Source organism: Triplophysa rosa, linkage group LG24 (genome assembly GCF_024868665.1).
Source record: "Triplophysa rosa linkage group LG24, Trosa_1v2, whole genome shotgun sequence".
Taxonomy (NCBI): domain Eukaryota; kingdom Metazoa; phylum Chordata; class Actinopteri; order Cypriniformes; family Nemacheilidae; genus Triplophysa; species Triplophysa rosa.
Genome location: NC_079913.1, coordinates 13,383,284 through 13,408,099, shown reverse-complemented (window position 1 = coordinate 13,408,099; position 24,816 = coordinate 13,383,284). Strand labels below are relative to the sequence as shown.

Here is a 24,816-nt window from a genome sequence, read left to right as displayed (position 1 = left end):
TGTTATTATTAAAAAAGGAGAAGAGTTTTAGTGTTTGCTGACATTATTTATGCTGTTGATGTTGATGGACTATAGCAGGAAAAATTACAATGGTTGATTTCCTACATTATTCAAAATATCTTCTTTTGTGTTCAACATAACAAAGACATTTAAAAAGCAGTTTTTCCTACTATGGTAGTCAATGGTGGCCAAGAACTGTTTGGTTACAAGCATTCTTCCAAATATCTTTCTCTGTGTTCACCAGAACAAAGGCATTTATATAGATTTGGAACAATCTGAGGGTCAGTAAATGATGACAGAATCATTATTTTGGGGTGAACTGTCCCTTTAAAAGTACTGAAAAATGTCAACCTTTTTACGGTGGTCTGTATTGCAGTATGTGTACCCCAGGGAGCAGGTAAGATTTGTTTTGTGTAGCCTGATCATTAACTGTCGGCTGGTGCTCGCAGATGAACTTGCCAAAAACTGACCGATCAATCACAGTTTGTTTTGTTTTTACATATAGCGCCAGTGTTATATGTATTATGCCATGATAGTTCACTAAAATGAAATATATTTTCTCTCTCCATTTCCTCTTCTTCGTAGTAACACAATGCTAAATTTCACCCAGAACTGTCAAACCTATATAGGCCTACATATATTTATTTATACTAAAGCATGGAGAGAAATGAAAGAGTGGTTGTGGAACCAGTTTTTATTTATGTTACACATCGACTCTATTCCAGGGAAGTAAGAACAATGAGGAAACTGGTGATTCTGTTTTACACCAACAGTACTGATTGTTTTAAGATAAATCATCCGGTGTTTAAGTACACTATTTGTTATTAAACACATAGTTTTGAGGGTGTGGAATGTCAAGCTAGTGTACAATCAAACATTTGGCTGAATTGTTTCTAATCATCTTAATCTTTTGATCTCAAAGTATATCCATAAATGTCTGTAATTAAATTTGTAAACAAAAATCTAACTGTGCCAACATATCAATTTATTTTATTAGACAACAATAATTCTGTTAAAAAAATATTGGTTTAACTTGAAACAAATTATGAATAAAAAGTACCTTTTTAAAAGGTTGAAGACAATATAAATAATGAAAGAGTAGTGTAGTAGTGTAGGCCCTTTTCCAGACAGACTGGCAACATTTTTATGTTAATCCTCATATGCCTTGCAGTTATATATGCCAATGTCTCTCTCTGCAGGTAGAGAAGGGCATTGCGACAGTTGTGCAGTTATTTGCATTGAAATGGGACCAGGCACATAGGGAAGAGTTGCTTAAAAGAGCATACTAACAGTACAATACCCAACAATTCAACAGTCTTGACTTGACCATACAAATCACAATTTTTTCTGACAGACCACAGTGGTCCCTCGGTGGACCCTCATGCGCTGTGATGGACATGTTTGTCCTTTTCCATTTGTTTTTTATATTTTGAATGTGATAATGTCATGGAATCGCCAGGCTCTTCCAAGTCTTCCACCCGTTGTTTTTGTTTTTGTTTAATAAAGTTTTGTGTTTACTCTCTGTCTGCCTGCGCTTAGGTTCTGTCCCAAACCGTGACAATTCTTGCATTTGGTCATTTTTTCTTATTCTTAATATCTTATTATTTTCTTATTCAAAAGTTGATTTCAGAAGCCCTTCAGTTCAGTTTTTAACATTAAGAAATAATAATAGATTGTACATGTGCATGGCTTTATGTAAGCACTTAAAAGGTTAAAACTCTGACAATGAATGAATGTTGGGTAGTTATGATCTCGAATGTTGGTATCAGAGATATGAACATGATATTTTATGTTTTTTACATGAACATTGTTTACCTCTGGAACTAAGTCTGACATCTGACTCTACTCAAAAATAACATTGCATCTTAATTAATGTTATTGATGATTATTGACATATCTAAAACTGTAATAATAAAATAAAAATCTCCATGATTTACTATATGGAAAACAGTTACAACAGTGGCATCATACAAACTGACATTTAAAGTGGTTAAAATTCAGAAAATAAATGAATGTTTGGTAATTAGAACTGATTCTGTCTAAAACAAAAGTGAAAGTAGAAAAATATTAATTTATTTTTAATATATTTGTTTTAGGACATGGACATATTTGTCCTTTTTTACCTAAGTGTGAGGTTTTTAAATTGATGCACAAGGGTTTCATTGTCTTGATAGCTCGAATGCAGCTGCATTTGTTGACTAGCCCTGCTGTATGGTAAATGTCCTGCAACCCTCAGATGACGTGGTGATATTCACATACGCTGGTATTCATAACTGCAAACGATTGTGGATACATTGACCAGAAGAGGGCAGCACTATAACGAACACTGGGGGCAACTGAGCTTTGTCTCTCACTAGTCAGAAGATTGCATCGGAAGTGGCTAGATAAAGAGGGAATGCTCTACTTACTTATTTGAATAGCGGGACATAGAAATAAGCCATGATGATGTGGCGATAATGGAAATGGGCGCACGGATCAGATTTGTTAGAGAGCTCAACGCGGATAACATCGGCGGTGTTTAAGACAGATCTCTGGATTCCGTGTTAAAACCCGCGAGATTCCTCTACCTGGACCATACTAAAATGATGCATGGAGACCACATCCCATTGTAACGCGCTCGACATTGCGGTCGTACAGAATAGCTAACCAGAAGCGGAAAGGAGCATTTGGATGCACATGAATGTAATTCTGAGACTGATGCATCTCTGTTAGCCTCTCTTCCGATCTGATCGCATGATGGAAAGAGGAGGATAACGGTATTCAAAAGGTTTGCTATTGCTCATAATGGAAGTGACACAGATATAATAACGGGTCAGTGGTGAGCACGTGTTTTTGGACTAGTTGTTCGGGATTTGTGTGATCAGATCGGAGGAATGATGTCTTTAAGATGTCACAGGAGCAAGTCTGTATGGGCTACTCTGGCTGTGCTGGCGTTGTGCTGGCTCTACATCTTTCCAGTGGACAGGATACCCAGCGACAAGGAGATGGTGGATGAGATTCTGCGGCAGGGACAAACATGGACCCGAAACCAAACGGGAATAGATCTGTACAGGTAACTTAACGTTATTCAAAAGCATTTGGGCTTACCGTATATTCGTTGTAAGAGTATGTAAAGGCCACATCCCCTGCGAAAATTAACCTTGATTTAACTACAGTTACATAAGCATGAATACGGATAAATGATGCTTACCCGAAAATAACCGCGATTTTGCTACTAAACCATGGTCACTGTGGTAAGATCATGAATTTGCCAATGATAATAAATAGCCTATGCCAAAAACACTGTGGTTACTAATCCTAGTATAAAATAAACATGGTTAATTTTCTTAAAGAATGTCTAAGGTAGATTGATGCAGTTGTTAATGTCATTCTAGACTGTCTAAGTAGTCTGTCTGCTGTTAATTAAGTTAATTTTGCAGATGCGATCAGTGTATCTGCCGTCTCATCTGGTTCTCGTGTGGATATACACAAGCAGAGCATTGACTGTAGACGTCGCACTTTTTAAGAACCGATGAAGCGAGTGAGCATGCGCAGATTGTTGCAACGACTTTAGGGGAGCACTGGACGCAGGGCCATGCACAGACATTTTGAGGGGTAGGGTTGGTGCAGGAGAAGAGAGCTCACGCTCTTAGAAATGTATTTCTACTTTTGACACTGTAGCACTATATCACTGCGCTTACTGCAGCCATGTTACGGCAGCAAACTTCCTTGATTATTACGCCGTAATGGGAGTAGGGCTGTGTATCGCCAACAACTTCACGATACGATACGCATCCCGATACAAGGCCCCGACACGATATGTATCCCGATACGGGTTACTTTTTTATTACATTTCTCATATGAAAGATTTAGAGCAAAATATACTTGCAGAAAATTGCCATTCATAACTACTTATCAGTTAATCTGACAAATCAATGCATAAATTAGTTTGGAGAATGAGTATAAAGTTGTTAAAGATCAAGTCTTTATAGACCCTTGTTTCTAAAACAGGGGTTCTAGGCTACATCATATGTATGCATGTGTTTTACAAATAGACAATATGTATAACAAATAAATATGAATATATGCATAAACGTGCAGTCAGTGTAAATAGATTTAATTAAAAAAGAAATGTGTTGAATTGAAATAGATGACGGATTTCTAGATATATTATAAACATGACAGATGCTGTAAGATTTAAGCAGGTCTTTGCTCTTCAATTTCTATTACACGCGCATGTACTGTGGCTCTTTCACATCTTTTTCAAACGCGTTACTGTATTATGAGCAAGCAGCACGTCACTACATCCCTCCAGCGGAGGGAGTTTCATTGATTTTAATCACGTGCAATAGTTTTATAATGGATCAGGCAAAATCATTGCTGCGTTATGTGTGTTGAATTAGCGCCTACACGACACTTACTTTAAACATTGCCTTAAACGCAACCGTTTACGTGATTGATACGAAAATGCACTTTCATGTATACTGCGCTCACGGATGCAGAGAAGGTAAGAGAGCGCGCTCTTAACCTTTCACTTTATGATGGTGAAACGTTGCAGTTAATCACACATTGCATAATCGTGAGGGGCGATCCGTATGGAACACGGAAAAACTCCGATCAGATCCTTTACACCATTAATAATTGTTACACAATATTTTTGCATTATAATTGGCTAATTTCAAAAGTGCTGCAGAATCGATACGGAGGCAGATGTATCGATGCGCGCATCGTCAGGAGCTCATATCGATGTATCGCCGTATCGATATTAGGGCTGTGCTATTAATCGAAAATTAATTGTAATCGTCAATTTTGGCTTCAACAATTATAAAAACAAAATAATTGAGTTAAAACGATTATTGTGCCACATTCCATTTTGCAAGGATCCTCTCTTTTCTTGTGGTATAAATCCACAGCGCACCACTTTCCTTACAGTGGTTCATCTGTGCTATTTCTTTACATTAATTTTTCAGTTGAATTCACAGTTTAAAAGTCAAGTTATTTATTTTCTATGTTGTTTTAAAAGTTAATGAGTAATCGTGTTAAATAATCGGGATCTCAATATTGGCCAAAATAATCGTGATTATGTTTTTTGTCATAATCGAGCAGCCCTAATCGATATTTTGAAGACAACCCTAAATGGGAGTATAGTTCCTAATCATATCGGCCTAGAAAATCGCAACTTTTCGTTTTCCGCCGGTCTTAGCACATGTTAAGTACAGAAGAGTCAAGTTTTAAATAGGAAAAATATCGAAACTCTTTGGTCATTTTTGAACGCCATGCTACTGGTCTAATTGGATTCAATGATCTATGCTTAATTATGCTAAAAGTGCTATGGCCAGACCCAGAGATCAGTTGAATAGATTCCAAAACGGTAAAACTCAATTTATTAACTCTGGGGTAGTTGGAGAATGAGCCTATTTCCAAAAAAGTGGAGTGTTCCTTTAACAAATAAACCATACATGTGTCCTATGGTGTGAGAGCACAACGTTTAGAACAAAAATTAACAATGCAGATTAATCTCTACAGCTTTTAAATACATTTTTGCGTTTACACCGCATTATTTACACCTTTGTTTATTTGTCAACTACCCAAATAAATATCATGGTTTTTGTCGATAGTAAATCTATGGTTATGGTTTTACTTTAAATGAAACAAAGAATGGTTTCATATTTTGTAATCAAATAATAATGTAAATGTAACTGTTTCTTTTACACAGTCATACAGTTTGGCCCAGTTAACTACCTTGGACAATGTTTCTCCACAAAGCCCATTTGTGTTTTTTTTCTTGTCAGTATTTTTTATTTAATGCTTGTCATTTTTGCAGGAAGCTGCTCACAGAATGCTGTGACCCAAAGAGGATGTTTGTTTTGAGTAAAGAGAATTCTCCAATTGGGAAGGTCTTATGGTACGACGGGGAACTTTACCATTACCACAAAGTCAACAATGAGACGTACTCATTCTTTATTCAGGTATTGTCTGTTTTAAAATCTGTATAAAGTTATCTTTAGGTTGCACCTTATGCAGTGATTTATACCTACTGTGTTTCACAGTAGTAGACATACTGTACATAGACCATTGCTGTGATGGATCAATAGCTCCGCCATACTGGGGATTTTTCATAATTCATGACAAAAATAATTTTCTGACAGTAAATAAAGATCATAAACCTTTCAAATAAGTTGAGAAATGCTAAACGGTATTGTGCTTTTTCCAGAAAAAAAGCAGCTTGCCACTTGACTTGTATGGGTTTGGCACCCAACGCCCTTGGCACTGTAGACAATGCCGTCTATGCTTTTCACCATGTGAAAATGTGTGTTCTCATAGAGTTAATGTAATAATATAACCTTATATTATGACATGAGTAATTTTATATCTTGGAAAATTGAAGAAAATGTTTTTTATATTAATAACCATCTAGTCATTTACTGGATGACATGTTTTACAGTTTTACACAAACGCTAATCAAGAGAAACATTTCATCCCAGTCTATCATCCCTTATGGCATCCATAATCCATCACAGATGACACAAATTCTTCATACTATCCTTCAAACTAAGTATAAAAGGCAAAAAGAACGGAAAGCAGTGTTTTTGCAACCCCTGCTACAAACTTGCGCAATATCACTGCTTGTGGTTGTCACATATGTCACAGGCCCCCACAGTGATGCCACTGTGTTCTACCAATTAAACTTAGCAATATTAGTTGTGAAAAGGGTACCCACCTATTTGTTTTTCTAGAAATATTAACAGTGCAGCTACACGACTGTCAAGTAAGTCATAGACAGAGACCTGCTGGCTATTATTAGCAGGGAGGCCAGCATGACACCCCTGCCACTAGGCTTATCTGTTATCCTACCTTATCATCCTTCTCGCTGCATTAAAGAAGAAGTAAGACATTTCAAACGTTGTTGATATTTGAAATTGACAACCTAACAAACACATTGTTATTGCTCCGCCCTCAAAATAACTATTTAAATGTAAACTATTAAATGGACTATGCAACACAGCCATGAGATAGACGTATAGTAGCTAAGGGCCTAGCAAAATAATGCAAACAAACAAGCGAAACAATGTTTTTTTCAACATACACCAAAAACAGACATCTAGCAAATATTCACAAAATTGTTTGTTAAAATTCTCAACAGTGTTTCTTACTGCACCTTTAATCTTGGACGGGTAGGAATAAAAATAATCTCCTAAACCAGTGGTCGGGAACCTATGGCTCACGAGCCACAAGAGGCACGTTTCAAAAATCATGTGGCTCGCCAGGTGTCTTACCCTTCACCAACATTTGATCGTTAAAATACATCATAAAATATATGAATATTTTAGGTTGTCCTGGCCAATACGCGCATGCAGTGCTATGCGCAAGCGCCACGACACTAATCAACAGCAAACAACGTTTCTATGAGTAACCTCTCGCGCCTGCAGCCCAGATTCAAGCTACCCAGAGCGCTATGAGTTTAGAAGAGCGAGCGTCATGCTTTTGTTGAAAGTTACAGCTTTCTATGGCGTATGATACAGTACTCATTGCCTCTCTATGTAATTCTCAACTCAACTTTATTTATATAGCGCTTTTTACAATTTTCATTGTTACAAAGCAGCTGTACATGAGACATATTGACTAAACAATTATAGTTATACCTGTAAAACCAAGAAAAAGGTGAAAACACAGAAGAAAGACATACCCACATACAAAACACTCCACACACACAATATGCACACGTACTAACACACAGAAACATAGACACACACACAGACTTGCAGACACACGGACGCGCACAGACACACACACAGACAAGCACGCAGTGGCATAGGCATGAGGGTTGCGCAAATGCTATGTGAGACGCCAGCTTCCTCACCGGAATATAAAGGTTTCTAAGTTTAAATAAAAGCCTTGTTATAATGAATCGGTGTGATTGATAATATAATCAAATATAGAATTATGTATTTAATAATTAACATATAGACCAATATACAACGTGTCGCCGCCTCAGATGTGTACTCTGGCAATTATGAGCAAATTCGTAAAAAAATTAAAACAAAGGTGTGTCGGTAGCCAAGTAATGTAATAAGTGGATGGCCATTGTGGTTTTCCATGATTCTCCTGTAGTTGTTTTGTGCATGAGCCGCACACACGTGCATTACCTTGAACTCAATCATCCTTAAGTTATTTTGAGTAAACTGTTATTGACAATTAATCGATTGTTGATTAATCATTAACATCCCTAGTAGATTCGATATAGGCCTGTAGTTCCCTTGTTCTCTAGGGTCGAGTTGAGGTTTTTTGACAAGGGGCCTTATAACAGCCACCTTATATGATTTAGGCACATGTCCTAATGTCAGAGATGAGTTAATAATACTAAGAAGAGGATCTATAATTTCTGGGAGCATCTCTTTCAGTTGATTTGTAGGTATAGGGTCTAGCATGCATGTTGTTGATTTAGATGATCTAATTATTTTAGACAGTTCATTGTGATCTACGGTAGAAAATAATTGCAATTTCTCCTTACAGGCGCTGTAGTTAGTTTATAAACCTCTGGCAACAAAAGTGAGTACACCCCACAGTGAAAATGTCCAAATTGGGCCCAAAGTGTCAATATTTTGTTTGGCCACCATTATTTTCCAGCACTGCCTTAACCCTCTTGGACATGGATTTCACCAGAGCTTCACAGGTTGCCACTGGAATGCTCTTCCACTCCTCCATGACGACATCACTGAGCTGGTGGATGTTAGAGACCTTGTGCTCCTCCACCTTCCGTGTGAGGATTCCCCACAGATGCTCAATAGGGTTTAGGTCTGGAGACATGCTTGGCCAGTCCATCACCTTTACCCTCAGCTTCTTTTGGGGTCGTTATCATGTTGGAATACTGCCCTGCGGCCCAGTCTCCGAACGGAGAGGATCATGCTCTGCTTCAGTATGTCACAGTACATGTTGGCATTCATGGTTCCCTCAATGAACTTTAGCTCCCCAGTGCCGGCATCACTCATGCAGCCCCAGACCATGACACTCCCACCACCATGCTTGACTGTAGGCAAGACACACTTGTCTTTGTACTCTTCACCTGGTTGCCGCCACACACGTTTGACACCATCTGAGCCAAATAAGTTTATCTTGGTCTCATGAGACCACAGGACATGGTTCCAGTAATCCATGTCCTTAGTTTGCTTGTCTTCAGCAAACTGTTTCCGTGCTTTCTTGTGCATCATCTTTAGAAGAAGCTTTCTTTCTGGGACGACACCCATGCAGACCAATTTGATGCAGTGTGTGGCGTATGGTCTGAGCACTCTGCAGTATGGTATGAGCAACCTCTGCAGCAATGCTGGCAGCACTCACACGTCTATTTTCCAAAGACAACCTCTGGATATGACGCTGAGTTTGGATATGACGCTGCACTCCTTTGGTCGACCATGGCGAGACCTGTTCTGAGTGGAAACTGTCCCGTTAAACCGCTGCATAGTCTTATCCACCGTGCTGCAGCTCAGTTTCAGGGTCTTGGCAATCTTCTTATAGCCTAGGCCATCTTTATGTAGAGCAACAATTCTTTTTTTCAGATCCTCAGAGAGTTCTTTGCCATGAGGTGCCATGTTGAACTTCCAGTGACCAGTATGAGAGAGTGAGAGCGATAACACCAAATTTAACACACCTGCTCCCCATTTACACCTGAGACCTTGTAACACTAAAGAATCACATGACACTGGGGAGGGAAAATGGCTAATTGGGCCCAATTTGGACATTTTCACTTAGGGGTGTACTCACTTTTGTTGCCAGCGGTTTAGACATTAATGGCTGTGTGCTGAGTTATTTTGAGGGGACAGCAAATTTACATTGTTATACAAGCTGTACACTCACTACTTTACATTGTAGCAAAGTTTCATTTCTTCAGTGTTGTCACATGATAAATAACAAGATATAATAAAATATTTACAGTTCTATTTACTCAGTTCTATAACTTCTCAAGTCCTCTCATAGCTTGACCTTGATGAACCATGCCAAGTTTCGTAGCGATACGTTATTGTGTTCGTAAAATACCGCATTTTATGACAAAATTTAAAATGGGCGATGCCCACAATGGACGAATGAGGAACATTTGGTATGGTTCGACTCTCCATACCTTAAAGGTCTCCTCAGACGAGCACTTTCAACAAGTTGGTATGATTTATTAGGGTCTTCATGAAATGTCTGGAACATATTTTGCTCATATCTTGCCTCGTCAAAAACAGCTACGCTCACATCAACCCGCTTTGGTGCATGTCTCTTTAACTGATAATGAGTTACAGCTAACCCCACCCCCCTTCTGTCCGGCGTTTCAACACACGTGTAGTACTGCCATGGCAATGGTTTAGCTAAATGATATTTCCTGAATTCCTCTGCAGTTAGTTTCGTCTTAAACGTCTCAAATCATTCGTCCGGAGACAAAAAAATCAGTCACAGCAAACAGCGCATCCTAATGCGCTTACTTTGTGCGTATGCTTACCTAAAATCCATGGAATCCACTGCGGATCTCAGCGGAATTACATGGATTTTAGCGCTTGTCATTGACAAGTTATAACATTACACACACAACGTGAGAGCTAGTTTGCTGTGACAGATTTTTCAGCCTAAGCACAAATGATTTGAGATGTTTAAAATGAAACTAACCCCTGTGTTCGCCCCTGTTCATTAGCAAAACAAACAGCTTGCCTCGGCTAAACATATTAACGCACATAATGTATTAACATTCATACAGCTAAACTCCAAGTGTCCATCTGCACTTATATACAGTAAGTTTAACACTGGCTTTGAATGTTCTATTTAGCCCGTGACTGACTTAGCTCCCTTCGCTATCATATGCTCCTATATATACGGTACATTTACGTCAATTCAGACTGTTGATAAATATTACGTACATCGGCAGTTTTGTCTCTTTCAGTCGGTCTCGATCCCTCTTGAGGAACAACTTTGAAGCTAATCTTGCTTGTACTGTCCCAGGTTGAAAAAGCACTCCAGTTTGAAGTGATTCGCGCAAACAAGCAGTTTTTTACTTATGGTTTCTGATGGATTTCCACTAAAAATAAAATGAATCTATTCCTGTCTCTTCCTAGGTTTGGACTCTGTGCAGCGACTACATTGCATGTTGTCGACAAACTTTAGCCATGGCGTCACGTACAACGCTGTCGCTTGTGAAAACAACAATGGCAGAGCGCGGTGGGTGGAACTGTGTAGATTAAGTGGCGGTAACATTATAATAAAATCCGCTTTGGACGTCACAATCGGAGCAAAATCTGAACGGCTCGATTTCTCACATGCTTGCAGGGAAAGTTAAACGAAAACAAACTTACTGGGTTCTTATTTTTCATGTTTTCTGGGTTGCTAGATGCACCGGGGGCCCGATTATAGCACTTAAACACAGAAAAAGTGGGGTTTTCATCTGATGTCTCCTTTAAGGAATCAAAACAAGACCACTTGTTTTTTTACACTAAAGTTTTCAAAAGTTATAAGTAAAAATAACCATTTTTTATATCTCTGGACCAGTAGGTAGCGCTGTGGCAAACTGTGTTTATGTTACCTCAGGTCATGACTGCGATGACATGTACCAAGTTTCGCGTCGATACATAAAAGTTTGGCAAAGATACAGCATCAAATCTATTTTGGCGTGCTTGTCGTCACATTCGTAGACTTCCTATACGAGAAAAAAATATCTAAAAATCAAAAATATTCTAATAACTTTTTGTCTGCAGTGTCTCTAGATGCTGGATACCAAATTTCAGGGGCAAACCGTATAGGGGGAGTTCGAAAACGTAGGGTTTTCGAAAAATTCAAAATGGCAGGAAAATTTTCATGACGGAAAATTATGTCATATTTTGCATTCAAATCGCTATGAGCCAAGGGTTCAGAGGAAAAAGGAAAGAAAACGTTTCTAGGATGTACGGTTCAAAAGTTATAGGCAAAAATGTATGTGAAAGTTTGGACTGTTGGTGGCGCTATGGAGTTTGGGTTAGAGACTCTATATTTGCCATGGTTACAGTTCAGACTGTCTTCTATGTGTGTGCCAAATTTCACAACTTTCCCATGTATGATTCTATGGCCCGCTATCAGGGGCGGATTAAGGTGGTCAGGGGCCCCTAGGCTGCTCTTTGGGTGAGGCCCCCCTTAGGTGGCTTTCAGGTGCCTTTCACGCTTGCAGTATAGTTTGGAACAGGGCATGGTTTACATGAAAAATCGCTAATGTAAAAGCTGTCACGCAAACTCTGGTGTGCACCAGGGTACCGAACCCTCCTCATGCTCTTTAGCCTATTACTTCAATAAAACACATGTAAGAGATGATAGCATTGGTAATTTACCTTGGATTTAAACAAGAGTGAGCCTGCATTGTTTTGCGCATTGCGAGTAGAATCAGAGCGTCAAATGAATGGTAATACGACGTTTCCAGAATTGAGAATAGTCCTGATAAATAGTCTGTTATAAGCAGCAGAAAGCTCTGCAAGTGAACATACAGTTAGACCAAATGTTGTTTTCTCTGAGCTGCGCATAATAGCATCAAGTGAATAAAAAACACAATATATTGACCCGTGTTCTGTTTACTATCATGTGTCTTCGCATTCGTGAAGACGTAAGATGAATGCAAACGCACCAGGGTTCGATAGAATCAAGCTGAGACACAAACCAATGCTGAGAGGGATGTCGGGAACAATCGCACTCGGATACACACGCATTGAGACAGCAAATACTAGAGTGTTTTCTCTGCATTCCTGATTACTTTGCAGTGGCAAATCACGAGAGCTCAAGTTCCTGTACGTGAAAAATGAACGGCCCCTAAAACCGCCTCGGTGGATCTTTACTGAGACACAAACCACTGTGCATTACCTAAACTCTGTATAAAACAAAGCCATAATTAAAAACCAACCTGTATAATATGCCATTGTGAACTCCCGTCATATTACCGATGACAAGATGAGCTAACTGCTGCAAAACCAAAGGATCCCGCTGCAGTTGTTTCAACCGCAGCACCATTCTTAGCCAATGCGAGCTGCCAGTTCTCCTGCAGCTATCTTAGTCCCGTTGTTCTTTTAACCTTTGTATTTTCCGTTTTTGTGCTCCACTAGTTTACTTTCTTTCGGACATTTTGCCGCTATGCCGACTAGCAATAGCAGTGACGTAAATGAAAATGATTGACATGATTTCACCGGCAGCTGATTGGACAGATGTGACCCAAATCTATCCAATCACCGGCCTATTTTTTGTTATATTTCTTATGGGCCAATGAGAGTCTATTTTTTGTTCGCTGAAGTAAATTTTAAAAAAAAATCTGGCCAATCAGAGGCCCCTAAACAGGTGTGGCCCCTAGGCTGCAGCCTAGGCCAGCCTTTACGTTAATCCGTTACTGGCTGCTATAGACTTCAATGGCAGAAGAAGAAGCAGAATAATAAGAAAAATTACGGAAGCAATTGGAGTCTTCGCCACTTCGTGGCTTGACCCCTAATAAGTGTTTTGTTGGTGAGCTAAACAATTATTATACATATTCAATAAAATTATCTATTGCCTGTGTCTAGATTTTTCATCTGCCACCTGATATGTACCTAAGGGCGTTTTCACACATAAGGGTTTGTTTCGGAACCTGGTGCGTTTTCTCTCTTGGTTCGATTCGTTTAGGCATATGTGAACACGGCAATCGCGCTAGGATCCGCCCCAAAACAATCGCTCCGAGACCACCTGAACAAGGTGATCTCGACCCGATTGCAAACGAACTCTGGAGCGGTTCGGTAGACGTGTGAAAGCCATCCGACCCAACGGACCAGACTGTATCACAATGTATGATGGGTAATTATGTAAAGTTGCATGACGCAAAAGGGATTGTTTTGCTAATGGCTCCCTTGTAACAATGTTCAAAGGAAGGAGGCGGGAACCGGCGAACGTTAGACCAAACTTTTAATAAAATAAACAAACAACAAAACGAAAGTAAAGTGCTGACAGCTCCCTCACAGTCGACTGCCGGCCACACAAACACAATAAAACATAACATAAAATTCAGGCCTGGTTCTCTCTCGTCCTTCTCCTCCTTTTATGCTTCCCGAGCTCTGCCGTGAGATACGCGTGACAACGCGCAGCTGACGCTCATTATCACTCGCGTTACCGGCCGGAAAATAAACAGATGCACTCTGACCAATCGAATGAGAGTTTACTCTAACGTGACTTTTATTAACAAAGTTTGGTCCGTTTGGAAATATTGCCTTGTGAATGCGAACCGAACTAAAATAAATTTAAATATTGTAGCGATTTAACCCCCGGTTTCGGAAAACAAAGCATTTGATACACAGGTGTGAAAACGCCCTAAGTTTCTTAAGTTTCTAATCAAATTTGGTCATGGTTATGGTTTATACCTGAGCTACTTCAAAAAAGGTTGACAATGAAACAGTCTATAGCAGTGGTCACCAACCCTGCTCCTGGAGATCAACCGTCCTTAAGATTTCAGCTCTAACCCCAATCAAACACACCTGAACTATCTAATCAAGGTGTTCAGGTTTGCTTGATAATTACAGACAGAGTGCTGAAGCAGGGTTGGAGCTGCAGTCTGCAGGACAGTCAATCTCCAGGAACAGGGTTGGTGACCACTGGTCTATAGGAATGAAGGAAGTCAACAGGATTTCCTCTTGTGTGCAACATGAATTTGAGAGTTTTGTGTTTTGGATGGTTCTCAGTTTGTGGCTATTTTTATAATTCTTTCAAATCAACATTTTGTAGCTAAAATGTAAACCATTTCTGTGTATAGATTAGGTGGTTAATCTGCGCGTATCTGCATGCAGTTGTTTTTGTTTTTATTCACTTCTCTCAAGCTTCCGGTTCCCTTGACCCACACTGCACGATTGATAGGTCTGTGATCTATGATTGCTTGTCAGCAACTAGTGAATAACAATTATCTGAACACTTCCGTTTCAGATAATAGAGCTCTTTGCTACCAAGCTGATGATTTGAGGTGTGTTTAATAAGGGAGACGTACATAATGTGCAGTGAATGGACTGGATCCACTGTTCTAGGTCATAAAATCACAAGAAATACCATGTTCCTTCTTACTGTTCCTAAAACTAACTTATACAAGTCTCAGATTTAGCTATATGCTACAATGATTTGTGCTAAATGTGAATTTGAAGAGAAGCAGTTGGTACTGTTTTTTTTTCTTTCCAGCCCCACTCTCCATGATGCAAAGCCCAGCACTCTGCCTTATAAAAATAAACAGGCATGGTAGAGACACCCGTATGGCTCCTGATTTTCATGGACTGGGCACCCTGCCGTCTCACAGTCGCAGTGTTCGTCCTCCTATTCTGTCTCAAAGCCCATGCTAATTATTAATGGACACACACTTGCAACGTCTATTTGCTGTTCACACATGCCCACGCTACACTAAAGTATACTTACTCTGTGATTTACTGAGAATGTTTACCGAGAGCTCTGGGAAACCGTTGTCTTACTATAGCCAGTCTCTTTTTAAAGCTGCAAGCTGCAATCTGTAATCTTTTTGTTTGAAATAAACACAAATCAGTATTGAATTTGTCTCCTTAGCCTAGCCAGATTCACATCGGTATGAATATTATAATGATTCATAATTTGAGCTGTCAGGTCGGATATAGACGGTTTCAAAGCAACAACATAAACAAACGTTACTGCGCCCATTCCTGGACTGCCCTTAAAGTCCCAGTGAAATAAAAAATTACAATGCCTATTTTTTTCATGAAATATTGCAGCGTTTATTGTAAATAGTTTATCAATGTGGGTCATTCTCTTTTTAAAAATTAGTGTGCCCTCATAATCTTTATCTTTAATCTGAAAATGCACTTCCTTCCTGTAATGACTATCCGTCTTAAATGACGTATGTTAGGCGGCTTGGGCAGAGCATCCGTTAACTCCACCCCAACTTCTGGTTCACGGGGACTTTAACTTCTGGTAAACATTCGGAGTGCTTGTAGATTATTTCTGATAACAAGCAAGAGAAACCAAGAAGAATCGTTACTTGGCTAAACTTGCCTCTCCAATATTTTGAATTTAGACTGCAATACCAAGCTCAACTGCTAGATGTCAATGTCCCATAGGGTTTCTTTAAAAGCGACAAAACTACAGGACCTATTCAACAAATTGTTTATTTAATAAAATTAACATACAACAAAATTCAACAAATCGTTTATTTAATACAATTATTATATAATAAAATAATAATTTAAATTATTATTAACATAAATGAAATAAAATATAAATAGTTATATTATTAGACACTAGCCAGACCAATAAACAAACACAGACCAGGCGTGCATGAAAGGGTCTCTTGCTGGTATGTAAAGCAACATGCAATTTCATGTTTCAAACAGAGATGGCAATTAACTTGGAGGTAAAGGATTTTTAGCAGCGTTATTATTAAATGTGTTTTTTCTTCAAGAAAAGCGATTTAAAGATGTGTACACCCACGCACACAAGGCCATTTAGTAGAATTTTTTTACAGTGAAATTGGCGCACTTAAAATGCCTGCATGAATGCAAATCCTGGTGGGATGACGGGCTACGGTGGAGATGAGGGAGGCAGGGGCCAAGGTTTAGCGGCTGGGTCGGAGGGCCGAGGTGGAGTCCGGGTCTCGGAGACTGGAGGCGGAGACATGGAATACTAAACCCCTGAGGTAGCTGGCAGCCGGAGATCCCGAAGTTCATCCGACCCAACGGCGCTGACATGCAGAAGGTGAGCTGAGGGGTCTCCAGATGCCAGCAGACCTAGGGCAGACGGACTGGAGGAGGACAGAGGAGGCGGGAGAGGGAGGCTGGGTGGGACCTTCTTGGAGGTTGAAGAGGAGGTGCTGGCTGACGAAGAGCTGGACGGGACCAGCGGGGAAGGCAGCAGCCGATAATCCTCTTCATTAGCCCAGTCCTCAATGGCAGAGTCCAGTAAGAGCTCACCCTCTGCGGCAGGAGTAGGGGCGGGGCTTCCCTCAAAGCCATCAATCTCCACCAAGACTCCCACAGCGTTGCCGGCTCATGCACCTGGTTGGACGTGTCTTAAGGCTCAGGCTCCAGGGCGATGGCAGGCTCAGTAGCGGACTCATGTGCTGGCACTTGTGTCGCAGCGGGTACAGGCTCTCCGTCTGCGGTGTCTCTGGCAGACGCTCCATGCAGCAGGATAATGTTTGGCTGGTCTCTGGATTGGGAGTGGGGCTGGAGATGTCCTCAGCCGGGCAAACAGAGTAATGAGTCCATTTCTCCCCAGCACCCACTCCACAAAAGCGGCGAATTCCTCGCGGGGACCTTTCGCTGGTAGGTACCTTACACCGCTCGCTAAATCTTTTTTTTTATTTGGTTCAAATTAAGCAGACTTTTATTTTGGCGGGTCTTCACAAAGACGCTGAGGTTCAGTGTGTTTGACGGTAGCTTCACTCAAACCGCTTGTAAAATAAACTCAGAACAGCTTGATGGATGAAGTTCATGTCTTCGTATAGTGAGATACAGACAAATCCACAAGTGTCACGCTTGTAACATGTTAAACTGTGCAGCTTATGTGATTCCTTCCACATTTTTCCGCATCGCGCAGATCAGGGATCTAGATAAATGGACTCACTGCAGCCGGAAAACAAGTTTAAATCTCAAAAACTAAATAGAAACAAAAATAAATAGTGGTGAGGCATTAGTTAACCTGACACACGAACAAGCACAACGACAATCGCACTTCACACAAACAAGTGGCTCTGTCTAGTGCACGTTCAAAACTGTATCGCACACCTGCTACACTATTAAATGTATTCTAAGCACAGACCGATTTTTATATATATATGTATATACTGTATATACATATACAGTTGGGGACAAAAATATTAGCCCCCTTGGTAAATATGAGCAAAGAATGCTGTGAAAATAAATCTGCATTGTTTCTCCTTTTGATCTTTTATTTTTAAAAATCACAAAAATCCAATGTTTCATTGAAGTAAAACAATTTAAAGTAGGGGGAAATCACATTATGAAATAAATGTTTTTCTCTAATAAACACTGGCCACAATTATTAGCCCCCCTTCATTATAACTTTCAGTTATATTTCTATAATAATTATTAAAAGGAAATAATAATTGTAATTGTATCAAATTGTTGTGTTGATGTTGTTAACACTTACATTATCTTGCTGATGTTGTAAAACTACTTCCAACAATCCACAAGTTTTATAACGTGTACTAAAAATAACCCATCTGATACAAAAAACAGTGATCATGCAAATGTAAGCTGTGAGCTCCTTTGACACTGTGAAAGTTGCTCTTTATTGATTTACCCTCCTTTGAAGCAGCTCAGTATTGAGAGAATCTTGATTTCAATCTGTATTCATCCACAAAACAAATGGAAATGCACTGTGTGTGTGTGTTTGAGTCTTTATTGCTTGACCCACTTGTGTAACTTTCCCTGTTTTTTGTTGCTAGGATACACCATTGCAGTTTCCTCTAAAGAAGTGTTCGGTGGTGGGCAACGGCGGGGTCCTAAAACACAGCGAGTGTGGAAGAGAAATTGACCAGGCTGACTTTGTCATGAGGTGAGATGGACTGAATATTATCCATTCACAATATTTAAATGTGCTTTAGAATGTTTGAATTACTATATCGCCATCATTTTCCATGTGTTGATTGACATATTTGAAAACATAAAAAATCCCATAAACCTACATGGAAGGAGGGCCTAGACTCATATCTAGAGATCAAAATACAAAGACTTGTAAATACAAAGGGCTTTAATGATATCTCTTTGGCCAATAAGCAAACACCATGCAATTTCTTTTTCAAGACCACCCTGGTCATTTTAGAAACTGCACAGCAATGCCCTGGTAACCAGAGTTGTTATAGTTTTGTTTTTGTAGTTTTATTAATATTTTGAATGAGTTTTCATATATATTTTCATGTGAAATTTTGTTTAATGTTTAGGTGTTTGTTATGTGCTTTTGTCTTTTCATTATTTATTTGGTTATTTATCATGTTGCTATATATGTTTAATTTTTATTTTAGTTTAGGGTTTATTTTTAGTTAATCGTTTTAGTGCCTCAAAAATAAAAATTCTCTCTTCATTTACTCACCCTCGAGTTGTTCCAAATCTGTCAAAACATTGAGTCCCCAACAACAGGTTTAAATGCATCAAAACATTTATTTTTCTGATGAAAACAAAAAAAATCAAGAAAACACAAACAGTTCTTGGCCACTACCGTAGTAGGAAAAATAACAAAAGTGCCGAACGGTTTGCTGTCCTACATTCTTCAGAATATCTTCTTTTGTGTTCAACAGAACAAAGAAATTTATGGTAGTCAATGGTGGCTAAGAACTGTTTGGTTACAAGCATTCTTCCAAATATCTTTCTCTGTGTTCATCAGAACAAAGACATTTATACAGATTTGAAACAACTTGAGGGAGAGTAATTGAAGACAGATTTTTGGGAGAACTGTTCCTTTAAGATTCTGTTTCTTGTCCATATCACGACAAGAATTTTAATGTCAGACTATGTTACTTCCTGACAACATAGCTTTCCGTCTTAACAACGTGCGTGATGTCATCGTGTAATCTAAACAGGGCATTATCAACACCCTGGCAACCACCTACAACACCTCACATTTTGCTGTACTGTTTCTGTTTGTCTCCTCTCACCCAACCTCTAGGTGTAACCTTCCTCCTTTGTCCAAAGAGTACACTGCTGATGTAGGTACCAGAACACACCTGGTGACCGCTAATCCAAGCATCATTGAAAAGAGGTACATCTGCTTTCTCTAAATTATATTTAGGAATAATCCAGTTTATTCACTGGACATAGTGCCCTACTTAAAAAAAAAACAAGCCATTCACTGTACACCACTTTGGTAAAGAAGCATTACAAACAATACAAATGTTGTTCGTAAAGTGCTTGTATATGAAATTGTATAGGTTTTATTTGCCGGTTTGTGGTGTAGTTGTTGCAACATTTGGGGTGTAATCAAATTTAGGGAAGCAAAAACAGAAGGGCCAGAAATAGATAAAAGAGGACGTGAAACGCTGGATAGCCTGATATTAAATCCTTCTTAGTGGATTATCTCTTTTAATTCACACATTAGCTTGTAGAAGATCTCCAAAGTACGTGTTGGTTTTAGTAACAGGGTCGTTTCCTATTACATGCAGTGTCTTCTGCTTTTGTAGTTGTCGAATATAACATCTGTAAGGTCAGGCATATAGCGTGAATGTTTACACAATGGCATTCATATGACATTAAATGATGAGAAACATAACTAAAGCTGTCATTAATATGGAAACGTTGTTTATCTTTCAGCTTTCAGAGCCTGCTTTGGTCCCGCAAATCCTTCGTAGAGAGCATGAAGGCGTACGGTTCCAGCTACATCTACATGCCAGCGTTCTCCATGAAGCCCGGTACTGAGCCCTCCCTCCGTGCGTACCACGCCCTCGCAGACACCGCCTCCGACCAGACAGTTGTCTTCGCCAACCCTGATTTCCTCAAAAACGTCGGCCAATTCTGGAAGCGCCACAGCGTCCACGGCAAACGCCTGTCCACGGGGCTGTTCCTGGTGAGCCTCGCGCTCGGCTTGTGCGAGGAGGTGACCACTTATGGTTTCTGGCCGTTTTCCATAGGGCTGGACGAGCAACCGGTCAGCCACCATTATTACGACAACATTCTGCCGTCCTCTGGATTTCACGCTATGCCTGAGGAATTCCTGCAGCTCTGGCAGTTGCACAAGAGCGGCACGCTGCGTATGCGCGTTGGCCATTGTGCAAAGTTGGGGGAGGAGCAGAAGAGGGAAAAATAGGAGTGGAAGTGTTGCCAGGGGCAACTCCCTTTATTCCCACAGGAACCGAGTGTCCATCTTTTCCTGTGATTAGCATGAGAATACTGTGAGCTGATGCCCCCACCCCCAAAGCTGGGTCTCTTTCTTCAGTGTCTAAATGCTTGACCCCCGTGTATGTATCCGAAACAGCCTCAAACACAACCTGCCTGTAATTGCCAAGGCACTGACCTGCATGTATACCCATTCTCGTGTATGCGCTCACTGGAAGCTTGTCGTATCTTTCATGTGGAGGTGGCGGAGGTCTGGTGTGACCTATTTTAGCTGCATCCACCAGCAGTTAGACCCTTGTTCCCAGGGGCTGTTTGTTTACTTAATGTATAGATTTGATTTGGGGGAGGGACCCAAAGACTAAACATGTCTTAATGGGAAATCAGAAAATGAGCGTAAAGTTTTGACCTTTTTCATGTTGTATTTTTAGTCGGTTCATGTTAAGCACTGATTTTATTAATTTTTTTTGTGAAAGACATAAGGAAAAATGTGAACATCCCTGAAACCTTCACATTTGCACAGATCTGTGTTAAAACAGGTTTAGTTTGAACTACAGGGGCTACAGGGACATTTACAGAAAAAAAAACTTTTCAGTGCCAGTGGAAGAATCCTGATCGTCGGTGGACTGACATAGCTTGTGGTTTTCTCAATTACTATTCTTTTTATGTGGATGTGATCTGAGAAACAATCATATGAAGAAACGGGGGTTGGAGTGAGCCCTTGTGACAAGGTTGAAGGAGCAAAATTCATGCGAGATTTTTGTTGCCTGCTAAGGTGCTGGACACCTTGTCCATGTAAATAATCATCAATTTCGTTACTGTTTCCATAAGCATTGTGTTCTCTGAATGTAATGGCAGTCTTTTTAGTAGTCTGCCCAGTAACTTACTTTTTAAGCATTGTAATATTTTTGTTGAATTGCACACAGGGATTTAGGTATTAATCTTGTTCTGCAGGTGCCAGTTGTAACATGTTCACTCAAGCTTAGTCTCAACATCCCAAACAGGATGATGCTTTAGGTACACGAGTGATAGGAAGGAAGGAAGTGCCAGAAACATGTGCCGTGCAAGTGTGCTGACCTAACCTCTTCGCCAATACATTAAAAGTATATAGCTCTGTCGTATTTAAAGGGGTCATATGGAGTGCATACGTGTTTTTTTACCCATGCATGTATTAGACACGTAAAATTGCAAAAATGTATACGCAAGTAAGGTGGGCATACCTGTCAGTACAATTGCTTTGGAACCTGATGTTCCAAATATGGTAAGAGGCGTTGCATTTCCGTCACACGCTTGCAGTATTCGACCAATCACTACACACTGGTTAACTGGCCAATCATAGTACACCTTGCTTTTCAAAGCGATGAGCTTTGTAAAAAATCTGCGCGTTTCAGAGAGGCGGGGCAAAGAGGAGATACATACATGCACGGTATGTGGAAAATACAGCGTTTTTTTTACCTTAAATCGTGTATACACATTGCATTACATCTAAAACAAACGATAATATTAGTTTTAGCCGTGTCATATGAGGTCATTTCAGATTTCAAATATCTGCCATTAAACCAGATGTAGTATTATTTAAGTAGCTAGCTATAAACAACATGTCGACAGTCTAAATAGCTGTTGCTCTGCCATGATGGTAGTTGACTGTAAAGGGAAACTGTTACAATGTGGGTGTTCTGAATTGCATTCAGGAGACATGCAGTGAGCTCATATTGCTACAACAGTTGTGTTTATGTACTTGTGTAAAGTATGTTTCAGGCAGTAATGTATTGAAGTCGCCAAGACCCATGGGTGAATCTCACAAAAAAATTGTGCATGCCATATTTAACCCTAATCAAAATTTGTGAAAATACCATTTTGGCATAATTTCTCATTTCCGGAATTTCTCATTACCGGAATGTTTTTCACAATTATATCTTTAGCTTAGGTCAGCACAAATTAAAGGCGGTTCTACAAACTGTACCATGATGTGTTCTTTACTATTTAAATAATACTGCATCATTTACGTTTTGCGTTATGGTAATGAGAATTTAGTGATGGTCCAAAAAATAAACCAGGGATGTTTTTGGCAGGTTTTATGAGATTCATTTATAGAGTTTAGGGAAATGTGTGCACTTGCCTGTGCCGAGTATCTCCAAAAATGTCCCTGCACACATTTTCACACTTCTCAGTTCAGTTTTTATCTGCGTCTAAGGATCATTTTATTTTGCTCACAAACTCTTAACTCCACATGGTTTTGATGAGTGATGATGAGGGACCAAGACTGATGCGTTGCTAATGTAGAGTGACTAGTGATTTGTTATGATATGAAATGATGAATGCAAATTTTGGATGGGGGTGTTGAAATGTCTTAGCATGCGGTTAGAGAAGGACCAACGTACAGTTGTTACTGTAACATTTGAATTGCCAGATTTTTTGGTGTACGCAAATTTGGAAAGCAGGAATTTTACCTTTATTTTGTTGCACCTTTGTGCTGTTCAGTATTGTGAATGAGTGAGGTTATAATTTGTATGTAGGCATGCATGACTGTGAAATGTAATTGGTTTTTGAAACTGATCTTGAGTTATAAACTCACAAACCGCTATGTATATTTAAGTTTTGCCGTTTGAGTTTCTTAGCCATATGAGGGTATGTTCCCTTCTGAAACTCAGCTTACCTCAAATGTACTATACACTGTTAACTCTAGCAGTGAAGCTCACAAGAGCTTGAATCTTAGGTTAAGTATGTTTTCCCCTAAAATGCTGGTGTCCGATTAGGTCAGTTTTATTATATTATACTAACAGTAAACAGGAACAGGGCTGAACATTGGCCGTTTCTCAATTCCGACTGGGTTATGCCAGTAATGAGAAAATTTGTAATTTTGTGTTAAAAGTGAACAAAGCATTGCTGTTAAATAATAAGGAAGACCAGTGTCAACTAGTCTGCTGCAGTATGTGTAGTGTGAATTGTAATTCTGAATGACATTAAATTTGTTTGAAGTCTGTATCTCGGTGTGTTTTGATCTGAAATCATATTTCCTTTCATGCATATTCCTCACTAGTCTATGAATAATAATGTGTCTAAATGACCTCAGTGCTACGGTGGCACTCCATTTAAATTGCTCAGAAAAAATGCTTCCATTTCCTGTCCAATACATTTTTAATGTCACAGGCCAGATATCACCTTGGAGACTGTCAAACACCAGGGGACTCATTTTATTGATCAAACGTTTTTTTTGTTGTTGTTGTTGTTAAATGGGCTGTAGAAAGAAAGAAACAGTATAAGGGTGATACATACAGTACATGTTACATGAAAACAAATGACAGAAAACAGAATGCATTCACAAGTAAAATACCTGTAAATTTGTTATAATGTTACTCATGTGTGTTTGAAACTGGTGTGAACGGGTCTTAAAGGAACAGTTCACCCCAAAATGAAAATTCTGGTAGTCAATGGTGGGCAAGAACTGTTTGGTTACAAGCATTCTTCCAAATATCTTCCTCTGTGTTCATCAGAACAAAGAAATTTATAAAGATTTGGAACAACTCGAGGGTGAGTAAATGATGACAGAATTTTTGGGTGAACTGTCCCTTTAAAGGAACAAAAGTTACTTTGAAGAACGCAGGTAACCAAATAACATTGGACCCAATTGACTTCCATTGTATGGACACAAAACCACAGAGACATTTCTCAAAATATATGTTTTTGTGTCGCACAAAAAAATTAGACAAAGGTATATTATAAAATATGATAAAATACATGATGACAATTTTTTAATTCTGGGTAAACCATCCCTTTAAGTTCTTAAGAATCTGAATCATATTCTATCATTAGTGCAAAAGCATCTGTATGGCCCAACACTGTGGTTTGTTTTTGGTATAAATAAGCATTTACACTTAACATTCCATTTTCCATTTTGTTCACCTTTTGCTCATTTTTCATACCTACATAATACATAAATATTTTATACTGGTGTGAATGGGAGGTTTTGCTGCTACGCTGTGACTCCAGAGGATGTTTACATTACAACTTTAAACCAAGTGTGGGATGTGAAAAGATATTAATGCAG

The 24,816-nt window shown here is 39.4% G+C and overlaps 1 protein-coding gene across 1 annotated transcript; it reads left to right on the top strand.

Annotated features, from left to right (window-relative positions):
- The first annotated feature begins 2,199 nt into the window (after nt 1–2,199).
- st8sia1 (ST8 alpha-N-acetyl-neuraminide alpha-2,8-sialyltransferase 1) lies at nt 2,200–23,751 on the top strand. Its single transcript, XM_057323599.1, has 5 exons — nt 2,200–3,052; nt 5,804–5,948; nt 18,392–18,501; nt 19,609–19,701; nt 20,250–23,751. The coding sequence occupies exons 1-5, from the start codon at nt 2,874–2,876 to the stop codon at nt 20,740–20,742; spliced, it is 1,020 nt and encodes a 339-aa protein (XP_057179582.1). The 5' UTR covers nt 2,200–2,873; the 3' UTR covers nt 20,743–23,751.
- The last annotated feature ends 1,065 nt before the right edge of the window (nt 23,752–24,816 follow it).